General features: G+C 51.4%; 1 protein-coding gene across 1 annotated transcript in view; it reads left to right on the top strand.

Moving 5' to 3' along the window:
- The window catches only part of LOC142311635 (NXPE family member 2-like), a 110,579-nt gene that overhangs the window by 61,106 nt on the left and 25,803 nt on the right, over positions 1-23,670 (top strand). Inside the window, exon 3 of the mRNA XM_075350201.1 lies at positions 13,633-13,851. Within this exon, the coding sequence (XP_075206316.1) occupies positions 13,633-13,851 (219 nt within the window). The remainder of the gene's footprint in view (positions 1-13,632; positions 13,852-23,670) is intronic.

Raw genomic sequence — 23,670 nt, 5'->3', positions numbered from 1 at the left:
CACAATCCCAGCAGAAAATTGAGACTACTTATATACCTTCACAGTACTAATATTCTACTTTACTATAAAACCTTCATCCCCATTTTGAGGGGAAGAAACACACAATATCTCACTATAAGGACAGATCCCATGACCACTTGTCCTACTCATTCATTGATTCTAGAAACATATGTAACAATACACCTTCCAAGGATCAGTTAACCTCACATGCAAATAAAATTATCTAAACCGCTCTTGACACTGATGGGAAAAAATACATATGTCAGGTATCCACTCAAATACTCTATATGGCTATGCCCTGTGACATTTCACAACCGGAACATCTTTTCACAGTCCACAGTATGACCTATAACCATTAAACTTATACATACATATTATTTCACCAAGTCTCTTATCTCAATTACTTGTCACTTTGTTATTCAGAGGCTTCTCATCAATATACAACAACCTATTGCCTGCCTACTTTATCTAGGCATTAGTATGGAACCACTTATGAACACATATCCCTAGACCAGAGTATTGCCCATCAAAGATGCAAAGATGACCAAAGCAAAACACAAAACACAGCAACACAGCAAATGCAATTATACAGAGACTGTCCCAAATTCCGTGCTATGCAATCTATGCAATCAGTTAATAGACGGACAACAGATTATCTTATTACTCTATATTTCAACTCTCATTCAGACATGCATGAAAAAAACAATACTCACTGGTGATGCCAGAGTTCTTGAACCGTGTGTACAGCCTTACCCAGAATATTCGGGAAATCAGAGAGAGTGAAATGAAGTGTAAGAATAAAGCTTCTCACCTTGCTGCAGCTGAAATTTCACTGTCTCCAGAGTCCCCAAAACTTCTTCCGAATAGGCTGGTTAGCCACGGCTCCACGTTGGGCACCAAACTGTTGTAGCTGTTCTGTTTTGTCACAAGTCAGCTTATGGGATCACCAGTGAGGTCTTCTCAATTTGGCCTCTTCAGACCTAATCAAGATCGAGCGCTCGGAGAAAAAGACCAGCATCCATGTGGGCATGATCAATTTTCTGTTTATTTAACCAAAGTACACTTTATTTATACCATTTACAGATCAATGTGATATTGCAAATAAGGCTTCTAAGCTGAACTTTACTAGTTGCTCATATGACCTTTAAGTTTTAGCAAAGCAAAAATGTAGAGTCATGCATATGAGATAAGAAGAAGATAAGAAGAACATTTAGAGACAAAATAATCCTTGAGCCTGTCTCTTATTCCGAAGGCTCCATAATGACTATGAACTACCACCAGATATACTTACTAATAACAATAAAATATCTTTAATGAAGGTATATAGAAACTATTAACCCTTCTATATCAAAATTATTGGGCTTTGTAAATAGCCCCTGGACCACCCTTCCATGTCCTACAGTCTTCGGAGAGGCTGGTTGGAGGAAGGGCCTGCGGCAGAGTAGGCCGAGGTCCCGTCACCGTGCAAACCGGTGACAACCCTCCGGGCCAGGGGTCCACTGGACGTGGGGCCTCTGAGAGACTGCCGGGTAAGGAACTTATTACCCGGCCCGTGTGGGCAATACCCACACCCGAACCAGATTCCTAGACTGGGGAAAAGGGGTGCTGACCTAGTTTTAGAGGCAGCATCAAGGTTTAGGTTTGCTTGGGTGGGCAAAATGGAAAGGACCCGGTAACGTCCCGGTCACGGTTAATAAAAAATGTTTTATGTTGGTAACGTTTAAGCAAAATGCCTCCCGTAAGGGATGAATACAAAGCCTTCTTGATGTAAATATGTTAGTATACTTGTATGCATGTTTTTTTATCTTTTTCAGAACAAAATAAATGGTGGTGGTCGGACAGCCCGCGGACGGTAGTTAACCAACGGGCAGTGTGACGCCCTGGACTAGCCAGGTAGTCACAGTTAGAGCCCTACACAACACCTGTCCCCTAAAAAGGTGTCATCCGTCAACCAGTAAACCCTAGTCACCCCTCTTAGAGCTTGATGGACAGACCAGGGGTGGCTGAGCCAGGCGGTTGGCCACGCCCACCGAGGAGTTCAGAGGGCCTGAGGCAGGAGAGACGTCAGTTGAGTTCTTTGAGTCTAGTGAAGTGAAGTGAAGTAGGTCTGACAGGTGCCAGGGTTGGAGCCCGGGCACCTTTGGCTAGGAGGCATACGGTGGCCTCAGCCTGCAGGAGCCGGGAAGATGGCTCGGTGGAACCGTGGTGGACCGGGACAGGGTAGTGGCCCGCCGATACCGACCCGGGGAACCGATTCGGAAACCGGAGCACAAAAGGGGGTACTCAGACCCTAAAACGAGGTCCAGAAGCCACTGGACTGAGTTAATTAACTGATTGCGGTCTGGACTATAGGTCCTTTCCCACCCAGACGCAGCCGGCTGCGGGCACCGACCACCATCAACTTAGTTTACCAGAGACTCGTGTGCGTTACTAATCGTGAGTACAACAGTGCCCTCCGGCCGCGCACCTCCCTGCACCGCCGAATAAACCCCCAACGGGTCCCGGGGCCACCACCCCTGCCCACGGAGGGGTTAACATCTTGCTGCGTAACATCTTCCCCCAGTTGCCCAGTAACCGCAGCGGTGGTGTCCACCTTCACCACAACCCGTGGGTGGTGTCACGAACTTAACCACGGCTCCGGCCGTACACCTACATCCCCTAAACCGCCAGCCCCTTTCAGATCGAAGTGACCACGGGGCCCCCGGGTCCAGAGATGCTCGAGTTACCCACCAGCGAGCCCGAATCCGAGCAGCTCGGTCACAGCCGAGCCCGGGGCCTTACACATCGACTCTTCTGGCATCACAAACAGGATACTTACCCATTCACTTACCTAGTGGCGTGTGCCTTGAAGTGAAGTCAGCGGTGATCACTTGTGAAATTTCTGAAATCCGCCATCTTGCAGAAAGGGCGCGAAAGTTGAAGCCCCGCCCCCTGGGAACACGGCCATAAAGCAATCGCATCACCCGGCACAGCCGCACACTCTCCTAACAGGAGCAGGTCGGCCGTTGTGTTTCTATGGAGCTGCACACTCATGTTCGGAGAGCGGCAGGTCGTGCCAGATGATGTAATGCCATACTCGCACGAGTCTCGCATCGCATCACCCAGCATAGCCACACACTCTTCTGACAGGAGTGGGTCGGCAGCATGTGTTTCTATGTACCTGCACGCTCCTGTAAGGAGGGTGTGTGAATGCCGAGTGATGTGATGCAAGTTCCTCGCACGTGTGACTCTGGGCTTATTTTGATACACAGCACAGATAAAGCCTGACAGCTGGGGGCTGCAGCCATGGGCTTTATCTGGGCTGGTATCGGAATATGGAGGACCCTGCACCAATTGTTTTATTTATTATACCACCATACTGACCAGCAGACACTTGAACTGCTTTCACCATCTACCAGCCATCCTGGTGCCTGTGATTGGTTTCAGTTAGCTGACACGCTGACATTCAGGATGGGGGCGCATCTAACTGCAACCAATTAAACATGCCGGTGGGTGGGCAATGCAGTGAATATTCAATTGTCGACTCTGGAAGGTAAAGCATAACCCGGAAGTAAGTGCCACCATGACACAGCCTTGGGTGAGTACACCGCGCACGCTCCTACCCCTTTATCCCTTCCACCAACATTGTTAATCTCCGGATTCTGGTCCCTATAGACGTATATGAGTACCGGATTCCAAAGCGGATCTGTTTGTTTTTTTTTTAAATTTAGCAGAGACCCTCCGGTCCCGTTTTTTTGCTAGTTCAACCAGTTCTTCTCACTATAAATATACATTGATCCAGGGCAGAGAATCTATGAACCTGCAGACTACAATGTTTGCGCTCATGAAGGAACAGAGCGCTGCATCTTTAGAATGATATTTATGACAAATGATTTGAGTGGACCCCCAGCTATCTGCAGGGTATTTCAGGCCCTATCACATATTAAAAAAAAAGAGTAGGCATGCTTTAATGTTTTCATTACATTTTAATATATAGTGTACCGCCCCGTGGGCTCGGCTGCGACCGCCGAGCCGCTCGGATCCGTGCAGGTACTGCGGGTGGTGGCTCGAGCCTCTCACGGACCCGGGGGTCACATCGCTCTGAAAGGGGGTTGGCGCTACATGCGGGGATTTGGGTGTTTGGTTTGAAATGATAATTCGTGACGCCACCCACGGGTTGTGGTGATTGTACACACCACCGCCTCGGTGAAGGTGTGGGGACCCCCGGGAGCGGTGTAGTAGCGCAGCTAGGTGTTGACCCCTCCACGGGAAGGGGATGTTGGTCCCGGGGTCCGGCGGGCCGGGGCCTGGGTGCAGGGTATAGTGTTGCGGTGCAGCGCGGCGCGGTGCCTGATGGCACTGGTGTACTCACTCTGACACAAGACACCGGAGTCACTGATAAACCAAACGGAGTGATGAATGGGGCCCGCAGCTGGCTGCAGCTTTTCCCAGATTGTTGGTGGTGTCCGCCTTTCTCCTGCACCTCTGTGTGTGAATCTTGACTCCTGTGCCTAGACACCGGTAGTCCGCTCCCCGACGTGTATCTATCGTAGGAGCCCGTTTGCCCGCAGACGCTGGCCCTTTGGATCTCTTGCCCTTGGCGGTGGCACCTATCCGGAATGGTTGGGCTGTTGCCTTCAATCGGGACTTAGGAGGGAATGAACCCCTGAGGTCCAGACCGCAATCAGTTAATTTGACTATGGTGGTGGCTTCTAGCCTAGTTCGGGGTCTGAGTACCCTGCCTGGTGCTCCGGTATCCAGTTGGCTCCCCGGTTCAGTTCCGGCGGGCCACTACCCTGTCCCGGTCTTTTACGGTTCCACCGGTCATTTTCCCGGTCTCCTGCAGGCGGCCACTACCGTCTGCCTCCTTGCCAGTGGCGACTGGGCTACGACCCAGCCCCCTGTAGTCTTTAGCAGGCCTGAGCGCAGGTCTGCCTGTGAACTCAACCTCCCTCCTTCACTGTCCAAAACCACTCTCCTGTAACTTGAACTTGACTCTTCCAAAGCCTGAGCTAGACTTCTTGGGTTCCCGCCTCCAGGCCTGTGAACTGCTCGGTGGGTGGAGCCAACTGCCTGGCTCCACCCCGCCTGGTGTGGACATCAAACCTGGAGGGTGGTGACAAGGCTTTTAAGTTTGACTGATGTTACCTATAGTAAAGAGAGAAGCTCTGCGTCACTGATAAGTAGGTTCTCTAGGGTAAATAAATAAACATAGAAAAAAGATAACCCCGGCACACTACAACTCCCAGAAAAAGGCAAGATGCAAAAAATGTATGCAAATATTTTTTATTAATACAATAAATTCTTGAATGTCTTTTCAGAAAAAATGAATGTGGTCCAACATACATGGACGTTTCGGCCACAGGCCTTCGTCAACATGGACTATTATCGTGCAAAATTAAATGCATGTAGACATTCGACTAAGAGGTTTGTAGTCATGGGAATGAATCAAGTCTCATATGTATTCCACTGCGTAAGTTCGCATATCCCCAGATGAGGCAATATTAACCGTCAAGGGCACTAAGTATTAGCACAAGGATTCTGTGTTGAATATATTAGTAAATGGTGCTATAGAATCAGACCTATATGTATGATGCCAAAGAAGAACAACGTGCACTAGGTCACATAGCACAAAGGGGTAACTTTAGAATGGCGCTTGGACTGAATCCTAGCTTCAAATGGAAGGAACTGCTAGGAGGTAGTAGAATAAGAAAATTGTAGCCGCTGTAGAACAGGCCTGCATATACTGTGTCAGTCTGATTATTCTATATGGTCCGGCAGAGAGGGAAAATTGGAACCGGTAGAACCGGAGGTGTAAGATGTCAGGACCGAACCGCCGCTGGACGTGCGTACTGTGTAAAGTATGCTGCACAGTGCTACAATTTTCTTATTCTACTACCTCCTAGCAGTTCCTTCCATTTGAAGCTAGGATTCAGTCCAAGCGCCATTCTAAAGTTACCCCTTTGTGCTATGTGACCTAGTGCACGTTGTTCTTCTTTGGCATCATACATATAGGTCTGATTCTATAGCACCATTTACTAATATATTCAACACAGAATCCTTGTGCTAATACTTAGTGCCCTTGACGGTTAATATTGCCTCATCTGGGGATATGCGAACTTACGCAGTGGAATACATATGAGACTTGATTCATTCCCATGACTACTAACCTCTTAGTCGAATGTCTACATGCATTTAATTTTGCACGATAATAGTCCATGTTGACGAAGGCCTGTGGCCGAAACGTCCATGTATGTTGGACCACATTCATTTTTTCTGAAAAGACATTCAAGAATTTATTGTATTAATAAAAAATATTTGCATACATTTTTTGCATCTTGCCTTTTTCTGGGAGTTGTAGTGTGCCGGGGTTATCTTTTTTCTATGACTGATGTTACCTAACTGGAAGAGGGGTGTGGTGTTGTGTGTGACTACCTGGGACGACCTAACTAGTCCAGGGCGTCACAATAGCATTAAAAAAACTTTATATATATATGTATCCTCTCTTTTTCTTTATGATTTTTAAACTATTTTCTGTTAGGGTTTTTTTAAACTTTAATGATTTTTTATTCTCCTATGGCAGACCTGAGAGTCTTTATTAGGCCTACAGTTCTCATGGTACCCTCACTCCATCTGTCAAACTCAGATGACATTTCCGCTATTGACCGAAACATGTAAGGGGTGAAATGCCAGGGACCTGATAACAGTTATTACATTAGGGCCACATAAGCACAGAGCTCCTTCTGTTGCTCACACTGATATATCTTCTCTGCCCTAATGTGTTTGTCATGGACCTACAAGCGGATAAGAAAGCCATGGACCCCATAGGGGGGAGGGGCGACATGACCAGAGGGAAGGAAGGGAGTGAGGGGGTTAATAAAGTTGAAATAGGGCATTATGGGAGGATATAGGGGATTGGTGGAGAAAGGGTCCCTATAGGGGAGGGGGGGGAAGTATATAAGTAATGGGGAGGGGTCTTACCTCCCCTTTTGACTCCGGACGGCGACAGATTCCCAGGACCAGGACGTCGGCAGCGTGGACGTGGCGGACCCTCAGAAGTGGGACCAGATGATACGAGCGGCGATGGCGGTGCACGGGGCCCGGGCAGTGCAGTCCCACGTCAGGGCTGCCTGGGTTTCCCCGTCGGCACCTGCCCCTCGCTCCCCCTCTAGCCGCGGGCGGCGTTCCAGGCCCCCGTTCAGGTATTCTCCGGGCGCAGGGGGGGGGGCGAGGAGGCCCAGCGAGAGCCCCCCCTCGGGACCCTCCGCGGCGGGGCGGGCGGCAGCAGCTCCCAGCGTCTGCCCCGGCCGCCGGGAGGAATCTCCGGCGAGGCCGCGGCGGCCGAGAAGGGGGCGTGGCCAGCCCGGGGCCTTCTTCCGATGTCAGGCCTCGGGCTGGAGTGCAGAGCCCAGCGGCGTCTCCCGGCCGGGAGCGAGCCCGGCGATGGACTGAGGCCAGCGGTGGCCTGGATGGAGGCGGGCCCGGCCTGGGGCCTACTTCCGGTCCCAGGCCTCGGGCTAGATTTGGCAGGCCGGCGGCAGCCCGGGATCCGGGCCGTGCCCAGCGTGGATCGGAGGCACGGAGAGGGGGCGTGTCCGGCCTGGGGCCGGCTGTGGATGCCGGGCCCCCGGCGGTGGGGCACGTCCCGGCGGCTGCTCCTATATAGGTGCGGGCCCAGCGGATGATGGAGGCCAGCTGTACCCCCCCCCGAGGACAGGGAGGGGGGGGCCGGGCGCAGGCAGCCAGCGGGGGGACCGGGTGGGCAGGCGCCACCAGGATACCTGCGAGGCTACGGAGAGAAGGAGGGACGGCGGGAGCCCTGCTGCGACTGCCAGGTCCCTCAGGTCAGCAGCACTGCGTCCGGCGGCCGCGGTCTCCCTCGGGCGGGGGAGGACCCAGCGGGAGGTCCCGGTCGGAGGCCCTGGAGGGCAGGAAACGATGGTGGGGAGCCCCCCAAGCCCGGGGAGAGGCTCCTCCAGGAAGAGGATGCGGTTGGCGGCGGCCCAGGGGACAGGACGGTCTTGTGGGCTGTCGCCGCACAGTGCCCACGCGGCGGCCCAGGAGGGCGGCCGTGGTGGAGGGGGCGCATCGGCTGCGTCCTCTGGGGCTGGGACGGTTGGAGGACGACTACAGCAAGGAAGAAGAACGAGCCCTCAGGTCGGGGGGACGAACCAGAGGAGCAGATGGCAGAGGACGTCACAGTTTCGATTTCTATCTCTGCGTCACGGTCGGGTGAGCTAGCCGTGGATTCGGCATTGCTTGCGGCGCGGGGTGCTGGTGTTGGGGAGGTGGCTGCGGGTACGGCAGCGCCAGAGGGGTCAGCTTTACTTAGTCAGTTGCTGGGGGTTTTTTGCAGGGTTTAGCGCGAGCGCTGGTGGCGGCGGCCTGGACGGGGTCAGCGGCGGATGGCGCAGCAGCGGCCAATGGCGAGAAGGCGCCGGTGGGGGCGGGTGCAGTTAGCGGAGTAGTGGAGTCCGTGGGCGACAAAACAGGTGATGGAAAAGGAGGATGAGGTGGTGCGGCTGGATGATAGGGCGAAGAGCGAGGTGTAGGTGTGCTTTGAGGGACCGCTAGGGGCGCACCTCAAAAAAAAAAAAAAAAAAAAACATTTGGAAAGGAGAGTAGGTGGAGAGATTTTCCCTACTACCCCTGGAGAAATTTAACCTAAGCAGGGTGAAGCCGAGCGATTCCGAGAAGGAAAAGGAGGAGGAAGAAAAACGCCGTTATAGGCTCATTCCTCGTTCCTTTTTCCAATTGGTTGCAGGCGTTCGTAATTTTGGCCAGCGTGATAGGGGAAAGGAGCCGGAGCCTTGCTCGGCTCTGTTTGGCTATACGGATGCAATCGGGGAGGCGTATCGCACGTATGGGGGCTTGGTATGGCTGCGGTATGCTGAGCAGTTTAGGCAGCGGACGGCGTTGCGGCCCGGCTTGCGGTGGGACCATGAGGACATTTCCTTATGGATGCGTTTAATGGCGGCCCCGAGCCAGCCCTTTCGTGGGGGCGCCGGGGGGGCGGGAGCCGGGCCCGCGGGTATCCAGAAAAAGGGATTGGTGCTGGCAATTTAACGAAGGCCAGTAAAAATTTGGTGCAGCGTGTAGGTTACATCATGAGTGCTCCGGCTGCGGGGGGGGGGACATAGTTTGTCCAAATGTTTTAAGAAAGGGAGAGGCAAGGCCAGGGACGGGTCTGGTAAAAGGGAGGACGCTGGTGAAAATAGGGGCGATGGCGCCGTTTTAAGTAGGTATCCGGACGGGGCAGCGGCGTCGCTTTTGTGGTTTGGTTTTGTACGGTTTTCAGATTCCGTCGGCGGTTGAGGCATTGCCTCTGGTTTGTCGTAACTTACGGTCGGCAAGGGCCACCCTATGGTTGGGGGTGAGACGTTGGGTAAAGAGGCTGAGCTGGGCAGGATGGGGGGCCCATTTGAGAGCCCGCCGTGCAGTAATCTGGTGGTGTCCCCGCTGGGGGTGGTGCCAAAGTAGGAGCCGAACAAATTTCGGCTCATTCATCATCTTTCATTTCCGGAGGGGTCGTCGGGGAATGATGGCATCGCGCCGGAGTTGTCGGCGGTGTACTACGTCTCATTTGACAAAGCGCTTGATTTGGTACGGGCGGCGGGACGCGGTGCATTGATTGCAAAGGCGGATGTAGAAGCGGCGTTTCGTTTATTGCCGGTGCATCCGGAGAGTCAGCACCTTCTGGGTTGTGCTGGTGGGGGGAAAGTTTTATGGGGATCGTTGTTTGCCTATGGGCTGTTCAATTTCTTGTTCATATTTGGAGGTGTTTAGCTCCTTTGTTGAGTGGGTGGCGCAGGACGTGTCTGGCTTGTCCTCCATTATCCACTATTTGGATGATTTTCTGTGCGTTGGTCCGGCGGGTTCCATGGTGTGCGCTGGTTTGTTGTTCGCCTTGCAGAGAATGGCGGATCGTTTTGGGATCCATTTGGCGCAAGAAAAGCGGAGGGGCCGGCGCCGGTTATGCGGTTCCTGGGGAGTGACTTGACTCTCTGGCTATGGAATGTAGGTTGCCGGAGGACAAGATTGTGGATTTGCGGAGCGCAGTTGCGGCGATGCTGGCAGCGAAAAAAAAAAAAAAGTGCGGCTTAAGGTGCTACAGTCTTGGCTCGGGAAGCTGCATTTTGCATGCAGGATTATGCCAATGGGACGTGTTTTCGCCAGGAGGTTGGCGACGGCTACGGCAGGCGTGCGGTCCTAGGGGCATTTGGTGCGGGTCACGCGGGAGATCAAGGAAGATTTCTTGGTTTGGGATGTCTTCTTGAGGCGTTTTACCGGTCGAGCTTTGTGGTTGGAGAAGGCGGTGCCTAAGGGTGCGCTGGAGCTGTATACGGATGCGGCCGGGTCGGCGGGTTTCGGCGCCATTTTCAGGGACATTGGTGCATTGGGAAGTGGCCTGAGGAATGGCGGCAGAGTGGCCTGGTAAAAAAAAAAAAAAAAAAAATCTGGCCCTGCGGGAGTTGTTTCCAATCGTGGGGGCGGTGGTGTTGTGGGGGTCGCAATTTTCGGGACGTAAAGTGTGCTTTCATTGCGATAATCAGGCGGTGGTGCATGCAATAAACAGCTTGTCAGCGAAGTTTGGACTGGTAGTGGCATATCTGCGGCATTTGGTGCTCAAGTGTTTACTGTGGAATATTCATGTGGTTGAAAAACATGTGCCGGGGGTGGATAACGGGGTGGCTGACGCTTTATCTCGTTTTCAGTTCCACAGGTTTCGGGACTTAAGGCCGGGGGCGGACGAGATTGGAGCGGTGTGTCCAGAGGACTTGGGGAGCCTGGTGAGGCAGTGATTGTGGGCTTGATTAGAAATTTTGTAACCGAGGTGACTTGGTGCCGTTATGCAAAAGTGTGGGTTGAGTGGCAGGCAGTGCTGGGAGCGATGTTGGCAACGGGCGAGGGGATTATTTATTGGCGCTCTTGGCATTGGTGAGTGAGGATTTTAAGGCTGGGAGGTCAGCATCGGCTGTGGGGCAGTGGCCTTCTGGTTAAAGGTTAGGGGTGAGCAAGACGTTTCGCGGGATTTCCGCGTGCGGCAGGCCTTGAAGGGTTTTCAGAAAGGGGTAAAGGTGCGGGACGCTAGGCGTCCCATTTCGTTGGACTTGTTACGGCGATTGGTGGATGGTTTGCGGGTTCTTTGTGTCTCAGCATATGAGACGGTACTGTTTGAAGCCGCTTTTGTGTTAGCTTTTCCGAGGTTTTTTGGATTGGGGAGTTGGTGAGCCCTTCTAGGGTTAATGGGGGCGGTTATTGCTATCCGAGGGTGTGTCGGTAGTGGGACAGAGAGTGGAGTGTCGGCTCCGGCGGTCCAAAATGGAACAGATGGGTCGAGGCATGTTGGTAGTGTTGTATGCGGTGCGAGGGGATGAGTTGTGCCCGGTGCAGGTGGTGAGTACGTTTGTGGATGGCGGGGCGGTCTTCCGGGCCCGCTGTTGTGTCACGAAGACTGGGCTTGGTTGTCTCGTTACCAGTTTTGTAGCAGTGTTGAGGAGTTGTCTGCGCTGGGCGGGGGAGAGCCCAGAGGATTACGGGTCTCATTCCTTTGGGATCAGGGCAGCGATGGAGGCTTCTTGTTGGGGCCTTGGAGATTACGTGGTGAGACGGATTGGTCGGTGGGAGTCCTATCGTTTTCGGGGTTATGTGCGCCCACAGTTGTTATCTCATTGAGGTTTCGGTTGGAGTTTTTGTTTGTGTTGCTGTTGGGGGTTGTTGTTCCTTGGGCAATTTGGAATGGCGCTGTTGTTTGTTAAAGTTGTTTCTTTTATCATGGGAGTGTGTCTGATCTGGGTTTTGGGGCACTCTGTCGTTTTTCTGGGGGGGGCCCGTTGGGCTGACGCTCGTCCAAAATGGTCGGCAGTTGGGTGTGGACGGATCGCTGGCGTCGGTCAAGTGGATTGGAGTGCGTGGCATGGAATGGAGCAGGGTCGTGCCGGAGTTCGAATATTATTACAGGATGGTCAGACCTCCGAACGTGTTAGTGTTGCACGTGGGGGGGAATGACCTGGGTTCGCCGGCATCCCGCGATCTGATCAGGGACACTAAGATGGACCTTTTTGCGTTTATGGACACGGTATCCGGGCTTGATAGTGGTGTGGTCGGATATTGTGGCCAGATTATGGTGGAGGGGGGCCCGGTCGGTGGAAAAGCTTAACCGCGCCCGGGCTCAAGTGAACAGGGTGGTTGCGCGTTTTGTGCGGAAAAATGGCGGTGTTGTGGTGAGGCACGTGGACCTGGAGTCGCCGAAGTGGCAGTTTAGGAGGAGTGATGGGGTTCACCTTAATGATATTGGTTCCGATTTATGGGCCCTGGGTTTGCCTGATGGCGTGGAGCAAGCCTTGGGTGTGTGGCGGGTCCAGGCCACGTAAGGTGTCACGTGTCCTGTCCTGTGGCGGGGGTAGGTCTGGTCCAGAAGCGGTTGTAAGGGATTGGTAGCTGGACCGAGAGGCACTGTCTGGGTATGGTGTCTCCGGGTTCCGGTAAATTGCAGGCACGGGGTTCTGCAAAGTTTGGGGGGTATTAATCCGTGGGGTGATTAATACCTCATCTCTGGGTCGGAGTGTTGCGGCCAGGGATATTGGCGTAGGAATTGGTTTCTGGATCGGGCCTACATAAGGTTTTCATGTTTTGTTTATTATGTGTTACCTATTATTGTGTGTTTGGGGTCGCCCGTTGGACGGCGCCCCCTTGTGTTAGTATGTTAATAATAGGTAATAAAGGCTGCTGTGGCCAATTTGTTTAACCAAGTCATATGCAGTCGGTGTGTTATTTTAGGTTAAGTTGGGTATACTAACCATCACGACCGGAGAATCCTTCCTCAGTGGTCAAGAAAGCCATGGACCCCATAGGGGGGAGGGGCGACATGACCAGAGGGAAGGAAGGGAGTGAGGGGGTTAATAAAGTTGAAATAGGGCATTATGGGAGGATATAGGGGATTGGTGGAGAAAGGGTCCCTATAGGGAAGGGGGGGGAAGTATATAAGTAATGGGGAGGGGTCTTACCTCCCCTTTTGACTCCGGACGGCGACAGATTCCCGCCCACCCCCCCTTTGTGGTTTGTGAAGGCGTTTTGTTTTTAGCTATGTTCAAAAAAAAAAAAAAGGGAAAGGTAATATTAAAAAAAAAAAAAAAAAAAAAAACAATGTTGAAAGGGATGTATGTTAGTCGCAGCAGCGGGGGTAGGTCTGGTCCAGAAGCGGTTGTAAGGGATTGGTAGCGGGACCGAGAGGCACTGTCTGGGTATGGTGTCTCCGGGTTCCGGTAAATTGCAGGCACGGGGTTCTGCAAAGTTTGGGGGGTATTAATCCGTGGGGTGATTAATACCTCATCTCTGGGTCGGAGTGTTGCGGCCAGGGATATTGGCGTAGGAATTGGTTTCTGGATCGGGCCTACATAAGGTTTTCATGTTTTGTTTATTATGTGTTACCTATTATTGTGTGTTTGGGGTCGCCCGTTGGACGGCGCCCCCTTGTGTTAGTATGTTAATAATAGGTAATAAAGGCTGCTGTGGCCAATTTGTTTAACCAAGTCATATGCAGTCGGTGTGTTATTTTAGGTTAAGTTGGGTATACTAACCATCACGACCGGAGAATCCTTCCTCAGTGGTCAAGGATTGTCCATTAACACTTTTGTCTTATCATTCCCTCAGCTTCCTCTCCACTGGCTCTGAAACAATGTAAGATTGGAATGGAGTCGCCGTTTCCCAGCGGTTTTGTGTTACAAAATATCTGGAAACCTGTGTTTTGCAGCATCTCCAGCTTTACTACCCAAGAGCAGAGATACAATTGTTTAAGTGATAAAATGATCTATTTCATGGGAGACTCAACAGTGCGACAATGGTTTACATATCTGGTGCAGACGTTTACAGGTAAGATAATGTAGATGGATATCAATTTACATATTAAATAAAATTGTCAAATAAAGGCAAATTTTGAAAACCTCATCATCTAAGGTGGTCTTAATCTGAAAAATTACAATGTCCACTAGAATCTGCAGAGAAGGATGATGTTTATTATAACATTATATTGCTTTACATTTTTTAACTGGATCTCGGGAGACCCCAACGCATAATAAGGAACTGTAAAGCTGGTGGTAGTAGACCAACTACCCAACCAGCCGGGCTTACCTTTGTGTGGCATCACTAAGTGACTATTGGGTATACGCTAAAGCCTCTAATGGTGAGGATAGGCTTGGCCGCTGGTAGTCACCAGGTACCACTTCAGGACAGTCACTGAGACTGCAGCAGCTTATTGGAGGATCAGAGACATGGATACTAGTTACAGACAGACAAAGCAAAAGTCATAGGGCTGGTTCACACTAAGCGACAGCGAGGTCGCTGTTACGTCACCATTTTCTGTGACGTAACAGCGACCTTGTAAGTCACTGTTATGATCACTGCTTAGCTGTCAAACACAGCAGCCGAAGCAGCGATCATAACCGCGAGAGCAGGGAGCCGCGCACACTGCTTAGCGCTGGCTCCTTGCTCTCCTAGCTACAGTACACATCGGGTTAATTAACCCGATGTGTACTGCAGCTACATGTGCAGCGAGCCGGAGCCGGCAGCACAGGCAGCGTGAGAGCTGCGGAGGCTGGTAACTAAGGTAAATATCGGGTAACCACCTTGGTTACCCGATGTTTACCCTGGTTACAGCTTACCACAGCTGCTAGATGCCGGCTCCTGCTCCCTGCTCGCTTCATTTCGTCGCTCTCTCGCTGTCACACACAGCGATCTGTGTGTCACAGCGGGAGAGCGGCTTTGAAGAAAACGAACCAGGGCTGTGTGTAACGAGCAGCGATCTCGCAGCAGGGGCCAGATCGCTGCTCAGTGTCACACACAGCGAGATCGCTAATGAGGTCACTGTTGCGTCACCAAAACCGTGACTCAGCAGCGATTTCGGTAGCGATCTCGCTATGTGTGAAGCACCCCATAGTCAGGCTATCCGAGGTCAGGGTAGATAGCACAGGTAAATATAAGTTGGCTAAGTCAGGAGCAAAGAGGTTGAGATAAACGACTAGGCAAGAAAACAGAAGAGACAATACCAGTAAGCACCTTGCAGGAATCTAAACAGAAAGTGAACTAGAACCTAGATCAGGTGAGGAGTGGTCGGAGCAGCTGCCTAATAAACCCCCAGCCACTTGGGGATATGTCAGTGAATCTAATCTCTGCCAGGCACAGTGGTGTTAAATTCATGCAGAGTCTGTCTGCGCCTCCTTATAGCCAGGTGGAAACTCACCAGCAGCAAGATGATGCAGCAGTGTTGGAAAGGCATCAGCAGGCAGCTCATAAAGACAATCCAAGACTGTTTAAGAGGATGGCCAAGGCGGTCGCGTGTTCCTGACCCTGAAGACAAAATTATGTCATGAGTCTTTTTTTATATATATATATATATATATATATATATATATATATATATATATATATATATAAAATACTAGCTGTAGCACCCGGCGTTGCCTGGGACAGTAACTGTCTCTCTGTTTCTCTCCCAATCTCTCTCTGTCTGTCTCTCTGTCTGTCTCTCTCTCAGTCTATGTCTGTCTGTGTCTCTCTATCTCTTTCCCTGTCTGTCTCTGTCTCTTTCCCTGTCTATCTCTTTATCACTTTCCCTGTCTGTCTATCACTTTCCCTGTCCCTCTCTCTATCTCTTTCCCCATCTGTCTCTTTCCCTGTCTGTCTGTCTCTATCTTTTTCCCTGGCTGTTTCGGTCTGCCTGTCTCTTTCCCTGTGTCTCTTTCCCTGTCTGTCTCTTTGTCTGTGTCTGTCTCTTTGTCTGTCTGTTTCTTTCCCGGTCTGTCTCTTCCCTTGTCTGTCTTTTTCCCTTTCTGTCTGTTTCTTTCCCTATCTCTTTCCCTGTCTGTCTCTGTGTCTGTCTGTGTCTATCTCTGTCTGTCTCTGCCTGCCTCTCTCCCTGGCTGCATTGTAACATGATAACATTCTTTTGAAGTTCTGGCTGTAATGTGGCTCCCAGGTCCATTGACTTTAATGGAGGAAGGTTTTTTGGCAAATAACTTTAAAGCGTGGGGTTGAAATTTCCCCTCAAAACATAGTCTATGATGTTCTCTGAGTTAAATGGAGTGTCTGTGCAAAATTCTGCGTTTTTACATGCGATAGTGCAAATTCCTTTAGCGAACATACATACATACACTCAGCTTTATATAATAGATAGTGTAATGTGTGACACTGTCTGTAGGTATCGTAATTAGGGATGAGTGAAGCCGAACTGTAAAGTTCAGGGTACGTACCTGACACCTTGTGTCGGGTGTTGAACCCTGAACACAGACTTTTAACTGGATGTCTGGTTCCTATTTGGGTTTTTCAGCTGAATAAAGCTTGTTGAAAGGTTGCAGAGCAGCCAATCAGCAAGTTTTTATGCTGTGGGCACTTCCGGAGCGATCACAGCATAACTTTAATAGGCCAGGGAAATCACTGTTAAAAAAAAAAACAAAAAAAAATAAAACATGTCTGCTTTACCATGGCTGGTTATCAACCATATGTATGTAGTTTCTGTGTCACGTTGCTAAGGCCGCAGTCGGATGTCTAAGGGGCACTTTTCACACTGCGACATCGCAGGTGCGATGTCAGTGGGGTCAAATTGAAAATGACGCACTTCCGGCATCGCATGCGACATCGCAGTGTGTAAAGCCTGGATGATACGATTAACGAGCGCAAAAGCGTCGTAATCGTATCATCGGTGCAGCGTCGGCGTAATCCATGATTACGCTGACGCGACGGTCCAATGTTGTTCCTCGCTCCTGCGGCAGCACACATCGCTGTGTGTGAAGTCGCAGGAGCGAGGAACGTCTCCTACCGGCCTCACTGCGGCTTCCGTAGGATATGCGGAAGGGAGGAGGTGGGCAGGATGTTTACATCCTGCTCATCTCCGCCCCTCCGCTCTGATTGGCCGCCTGCCGTGTGACGTCGCAGTGACGCCGCACGACCCACCCCCTTAACAAGGAGGCGGGTCGCCGGCCACAGGGACGTCGCACGGCAGGTGAGTGTGTGTGTGAAGCTGGCGTAGCGATAACTTTCGCTACGCCAGCTATCACCACATATCGCTGCTGCGACGGGGGCGGGCACTATCGCACTCGGCATCGCAGCATCGGCCTGCGATGTCGTAGTGTGCAAAGCCCGCCTAAGGCTGGAAACACATCTATGCGAGTAAAATCGGTCCGACTGGGCTGAAAAAAACTCAGCTGATTTTAGTTCACATTAGGTCCGAGTGCAACGCAAGTGCGATGCTTTTTCTGAATAAATTAATGATTTTACTAGCGTGTGTAATGCGTGTGTAAAGCGTGTGTAATGCGTATTTTTTACTATGTCATCTGCCATTCAGCGCTGCTACATGGCCGCTGACAGCAGACACAGACAGCCATGCAGCAGAGCTTAATGGCAGATGACAGCAGACACAGACAGAGCTGCACTGTCAGAATGAACTCGGGTGAACTTCACCCGACTTCATTGTCATGCTGCGGCTCTGTGTGTGCCGCGTCCTGATTAGCGGTCACCTGTGAAGGGCTCACCGGTGACCGCTAATCCCCCAAGTGACTGAAGTTAGCAGCCCTCTCTCATACTCACCGATCCCCGGCGCGGCGCTGCACGGCATTCACACTGCTCCGGCGGCTTTTACTATTTTGAAAAAGCCGGCCTCTCATTAAACAATCTCGTATTCCCTGCTTTCCCCGCCCACAGGCGCCTATGATTGGTTGCAGTGAGACACGCCTCCACGCTGAGTGACAGCTGTCTCACTGCAACCAATCACAGCAGCCGGTGGGCGGGTCTATGCTGTGCAGTAAAATAAATAAATAAATAATTTAAAAAAATGGCGTGCGGTCCCCCCCAATTTTAATACCAGCCAGATACAGCCATACGGCTGAAGGCTGGTATTCTCAGGATGGGGAGCTCCACGTTATGGGGAGCCCCCCAGCCTAACAATATCAGTCAGCAGCCGCCCAGAATTGCCGCATACATTAGAAGCGACAGTTCTGGGACTGTACCCGGCTCTTCCCGATTTGCCCTGGTGCGTTGGCAAATCGGGGTAATAAGGAGTTAATGGCAGCCCATAGCTGCCACTAAATCCTAGATTAATCATGTCAGGCGTCTATGAGACACCCTCCATGATTAATCTGTAAATTATATTAAATAAATACACACACACACCTTAAAAAATCATTTATTAGAAATTAAAAACACTAACAAATTCCCTGGTTCAGCAATTTAATAAGCCCCAAAAAGCCCTCCAAGTCCGGCGTCATCCACGGACCTCCAGCGTCGCTTCCAGCTCTGCTGCATGAAGGTGACCGGAGCTGCAGAATACACCGCCGCTCCTGTCACCTCCACACAGCAACTGAGGTGAGTAGCGCGATCAGCTGAGCTGTCACTGGATCCAGCGGTGGCCGCGATTAACCTCAGTGACAGCTCAGCTGATCGCGCTACTCACCTCAGTTGCTGTGTGGAGATGACCGGAGCGGAGGTGTCTTCTGCTGCTCCTGTCACCTTCATGCAGCAGAGCTGGAAGCAACGCTGGAGCATCCTGGATTACGCCGGACATGGAGGGCTTTTTGGGCCTTATTAAATTGCTGAACCAGGGAATTTGTTAGTGTTTTTAATTTCTAATAAATGATTTTTTAAGGTGTGTGTGTGTGTTTATTTACTGTAACTTACAGATTAATCATGGAGGGTGTCTCATAGACGCCTGACATGATTAATCTAGGATTTAGTGGCAACTATGGGCTGCCAATAACTCCTTATTACCCCGATTTGCCAACGCACCAGGGCAAATCGGGAAGAGCCGGGTACAGTCCCAGAACTGTCGCATCTAATGTATGCGGCAATTCTGGGCGGCTGCTGACTGATATTTTTAGGCTGGGCGGTTCCCCATAACGTGGAGCTCCCCATCCTGAGAATACCAGCCTTCAGCCGTATGGCTGTATCTGGCTGGTATTAAAATTGGGGGGAACCGCACGCCATTTGTTTTAATTATTTATTTATTTATTTTATTGCACAGCATAGACCCGCCCACCGGCTGCTGTGATTGGTTGCAGTGAAACAGCTGTCACTCAGCGTGGGGGCGTGTCTCACTGCAACCAATCATAGGCGCCGGTGGGAGGGTAATGCAGGGAATACGAGATTGTTTAATGAGCGGCCGGCTTTTTCAAAAGAGGAGAAGCCGCCGGAGCAGTGTGAAAGCCGTGCAGCGCCGCGCCGGAGATCGGGGATCGGTGAGTATGAGAGAGGGGGGGAGAGGATTAGACCGACATGGACAGAGAGTGAGGGACAGAGATAGTGACCGACCGACAGACCGACAGAGAGATAGTGACCGACGCAGAGAGAATAGAGTCCGAGAGGCAGACACCGACTGACAGAGAATAGTGATTGACAGACATTGTGAGACCTCACTCGTTTCCAGATTTTTAGGAAACATGCGAGAAATGTATTTAGAAAATCGGATGTCACTAGGATGGTGTGAGTGCCGTCCCGTGACACCCGATTTTTTACACGCTCCCATAGACTTGCGTTGGAGAGAGTCGCAGTAGAAACTCGCAAAAAAGCAGCATGCTGCGATTTTTTTCTCAGTCCGATTTGGACTGAGAAAAAAATTGCAGATGAGAGCTGAATCATTCACTAACATGTGTCCGATTCCAATGCGAGATTTTCTCGCATTGCTCTACTGCGAGAAACTCGCAAGTGAGAAGCAGCCCTAAGGGGCCTGCTCGCACCGCTCTCTCAGCAACACCCACATCAAATCCGGAGGCAGCTGATCAGAGAGGTGGGCGGGACATGCCCAGGAGGCGCGACCAATCAGCGACGCGGGATTTCCATTACAGACAGACAGATTAGACAATTCTATATATAGATGGGGGGACCCTACACTTTCTTTTAAAATTATTTACTAAATAATGTGATGTTGCACACCATTTACACGCTGTTTAGTGGGGGGTTTACTCATATTTTGTTGTGATGCTGTACTTAGGAAACACTGACTCTTTAAAAGTCCAAACAAATGGTTTATTACATCAGCACATAGCTGCACCTCATAACAATCAAGCGGAATTGTGGTCCATCACGTTCGCAGTTTACATGCCAAGGTTTGGGATATGCCTCTCCACAGGTTTATCCTGCTGGCTCATTCAGATGAAGTGGTTTCTCCCAGGGAGTCCCTTCAGAGACGTTTGTCCCTCTTTCCTGAGTCCAGCAGCCTCTTCTCTCTCTCTCTCTCTCTCTCTCTCTCAAAGACTGCTATTCAGATACTCAGATTTCTGCTCCCTATTAGTCGCAGTACGCCTGTTCAGGTTTGGATACTTCCAGCATCTGAATGGAGCTTCCCCAGCCTCCACTCTCCCACATCTAGTCAGTTGAAGCCAACCAACACTCCCTCAGCTGGGCTCCAACCATAGGCTTCAACCTCTATGAGTTTACCAGAGCTGCCTCTCCACTCTGACTCAGAGGCTACGTCTCACACATACACTGACTTTTTCTCTCTCTCTTGCCATGTGCCAAACAAGCTTATTAAGCATACCTCCCAACTTGTCAAGAACAGAAAGAGGGACAAAGTATGCGGCGCGTGCAGCATGCTACAGCAGATGTTGACTACGCGCCTAGCCACACCCCAAGCTATACTCATTTGACAGTGAGGGATGTTCAGCAGATGCCTCCAACTGTTCATTCATTCATAGTCGTATCAGCCAGAACATTCTGATATTTACATAAGCTTCACTAAATTATTATTGTTTATTTATAGAGCACCATTGATTCCATGGTGCTGTACATGAGTAGGGGTTACATAAAGAATACATATACAAGTTGCAATAGACAGACTGGTACACAGGGAAGAGGGCCCTGCCCTTGCGGGCTTACATTCTATAGGATTTTGGGGAGGAGACAGTATGTGGGATGTTGGTCGGTTCCGTTTCAAGTTTGCAAATGTACCAGTTAATCTAACGTGTTGATGCAGCGAATTCCAGAAGACAGGAGATGCTCTGGAGAAGTCTTGGAGGCGGTTGCATGGAGCAAATGAGAGAAGAGGAGAGAAGGAGATCTTGGGAGGACCAGAGGTTACGTGTTGGAGTGTAGCTGGAGATTAATTTGGAGATATACGGAGGAGACAGATTATGGCTGGCTTTGTAGGTCAGTGTTAGTAGTTTGAATTGGACACGGTGGAGGATTGGGAGCCAATGGAGGGATTTGCAGAGGGGAGAAGCGGGGTGGTAGTGAGGAGAGAGGTGGATTATTCGAGCAGCAGAATTAAAGCCTGCTTTACATGTTACGATTCTGCATACGATATCGTATGCGATCGTAACCGCCCCCATCGAAAGTGCGGCAAGTTCAATTTTGTTGAATGTGCCGCACAAACGATTAACCCCCGTCACACGTACTTACCTGTCCATATGACCTCGATGTGGGCAGCAAACGTCCACTTCCTGGAATAGGAGGGACGTTCGGCGTCACATAGATGTCACGCGGCAACCAGCCAATAGAAGCGGAGGGGCGGAGCTGAGCAGGACATAAACATTCCGCCCACCTCCTTTCTTCCGCATTACCGGCCGGGAGCCGCAGGACGCAGGTAAGATCTGTTCATCGTTCCCGTGGTGTCACACACTGCGATGTGTGCTACCCCGGGTACGATGAACAATCTGATGTTCAATTCATGAGGAATGAACGACGTGCGTGCAATGAACGTTTAACCGTTACACACTGCAATGTACCTTACGATGCCGGATGTGTGTCACTTACGACGTGACCCCGCCGACACATTGTAAGATACATTGCAGCGTGTAAAGTGAGCTTAAGGATTGACTGGAGAGGTGCGAGATGGTTAGCAGGGAGTCCACAGAGGAGGATGTTGCAGTAATCAAGGCAGGAGATTATGAGGGCATGCACTAGCATTTTTGTAGATTGAGGATTGAGGAAAGGACAGATTCTGGAAATATTTTTGAGTTGAAGATGGCAGGAAGTGGTGAGGGATTGGATGTGTGGTATGAAGAACAGGGCAGAATCGAGGGTCACTCCGAGGCACCGAACTTTGGGTTCTGGGGAGAGCGTGATGTTGCTTATTGTAATAGATATATCAGTTAGGAAGTGTAGGTGAGATGGAGGAAATATGATTAGTTAAGTTTTGACCACATTGAGTTTTAGGAAGTTGTGGTGCCCTGGACTAGCCAGGTCATCACAGGTACTGCAACACACACCCCCACCCCGAGACAGGCACATCAGCCAGACACAAAATCCTTGTTGCCTCCCTCCAGGGGCTGATGTCTACACCAGGTGGGGTGGAGCCAGGCGGTTGGCCCCACCCACTGAGGAGTTCACAGTCCTGGAGGCAGGAAAAGGAAGTCAGAGCAGATCAGTTAGTGAAGTGAAAGAGAGAGGAGTGAAGGAGTAGTGGAGGAGTAAACTGACCGTGTCCGGGTGTGTGGCCCGGGCACTAAGAGCAGGGTTGGCAGATGGTGGTGGCCGTCTGCAGGAGAGGCGAATCAACGCAGAACCGTAGGACCGGGGTCGGGCGGTGGCCCGCCGGTACCGAACCGGGGAGCGAAGTGAAGCCAGCACACACAGGCAGGGCCTACGGACCCCGACCAGGCGTTGAAGGTCAAATCCGTCAGTGACCAGAACCCCAGGGGTTTCCTAGCAGTCAAGTCCCGATAGAAGGCAACCGTCCAACCAGCAGAAGGAAATACAGCTACCGCCACAGCTAGAGTTCCAAGGGCCAGAGCCTGCGGGCAAAAGGGCTCCTCCGGCACATATATACGCTGGGGAGCGGGCTAGCGGTGGGAAGCCATCGGAGCCGAACATACACAAAGGTGCAGGGAAAGGCAGCCACCACCAACCGTCCGGGAGAAGCCACAGCAGCCGGCTGCGGGACCCGTCCATCTAGCCGTTTGGTTTACCAGAGACTTTGCGTACATTTGTGGCTGAGTGAGTACAACCGTGCCATCCGGCACCGCGCTGTGCAATCCAGGCGACCCTGCACCTTGCCAACCCTGCCTCCCCGTCACCTCACCGGGCCCCGGGACCACCAACTCCTACCCACGGAGAGGGAAAACAACATCCCAGCTGCTCCCTACCATCGCTCCCGGGATCCCCGTCACCAGCAGCGGTGGTGCCCAACCTCACCACAACCCGTGGGTGACGTCACGGACTACATCCCCAAACCAAACCACCCCTTTCACTCGGGGACGAGGAGCGCTGCTTGAGTCCCCGGATCCGGACCACCGCTCGAGCCACCAAGCAGCAGCAGCAGCGCCGGACCCCAGCGTTAGCGAGCGCAGCACCCCGCCGCCCGCGACAAAGTGAGAGGAGAAAAAGGAGAATATGGCGGGCTTTACACACTGCAACATCGCTAGCATTTGCTAGCGATGTCGAGCGCGATAGCACCCGCCCCCATCGCACGGCCAATATGTGGTGATCGCTGCCATAGCGAACATTATCGCTACAGCAGCATCACACACACATACCTGCTCTTTCTAAGGGGGCAGTTCGTTCAGCGTCACAGCGACGTCACAGCAGCATCACTGAACCACCGCCCAATAGAAAAGGAGGGGAGGAGATGAGCGGCCGGAACATGCCGCCCACCTCCTTCCTTCCTCCTTTTCCGCTGGACGTAGGTAAGGAGATGTTTGTCATTCCAGCGGTGTCACACATAGCGATGTGTGCTGCCGCAGGAACGACATACAACATCGTTACTGCAGA

Source organism: Anomaloglossus baeobatrachus, chromosome 5, assembly GCF_048569485.1.
Source record: "Anomaloglossus baeobatrachus isolate aAnoBae1 chromosome 5, aAnoBae1.hap1, whole genome shotgun sequence".
Classification (NCBI taxonomy): domain Eukaryota; kingdom Metazoa; phylum Chordata; class Amphibia; order Anura; family Aromobatidae; genus Anomaloglossus; species Anomaloglossus baeobatrachus.
The sequence above is the reverse complement of the archived record's forward strand: the minus strand, read 5'-3'. Positions and strand labels throughout refer to the sequence as shown.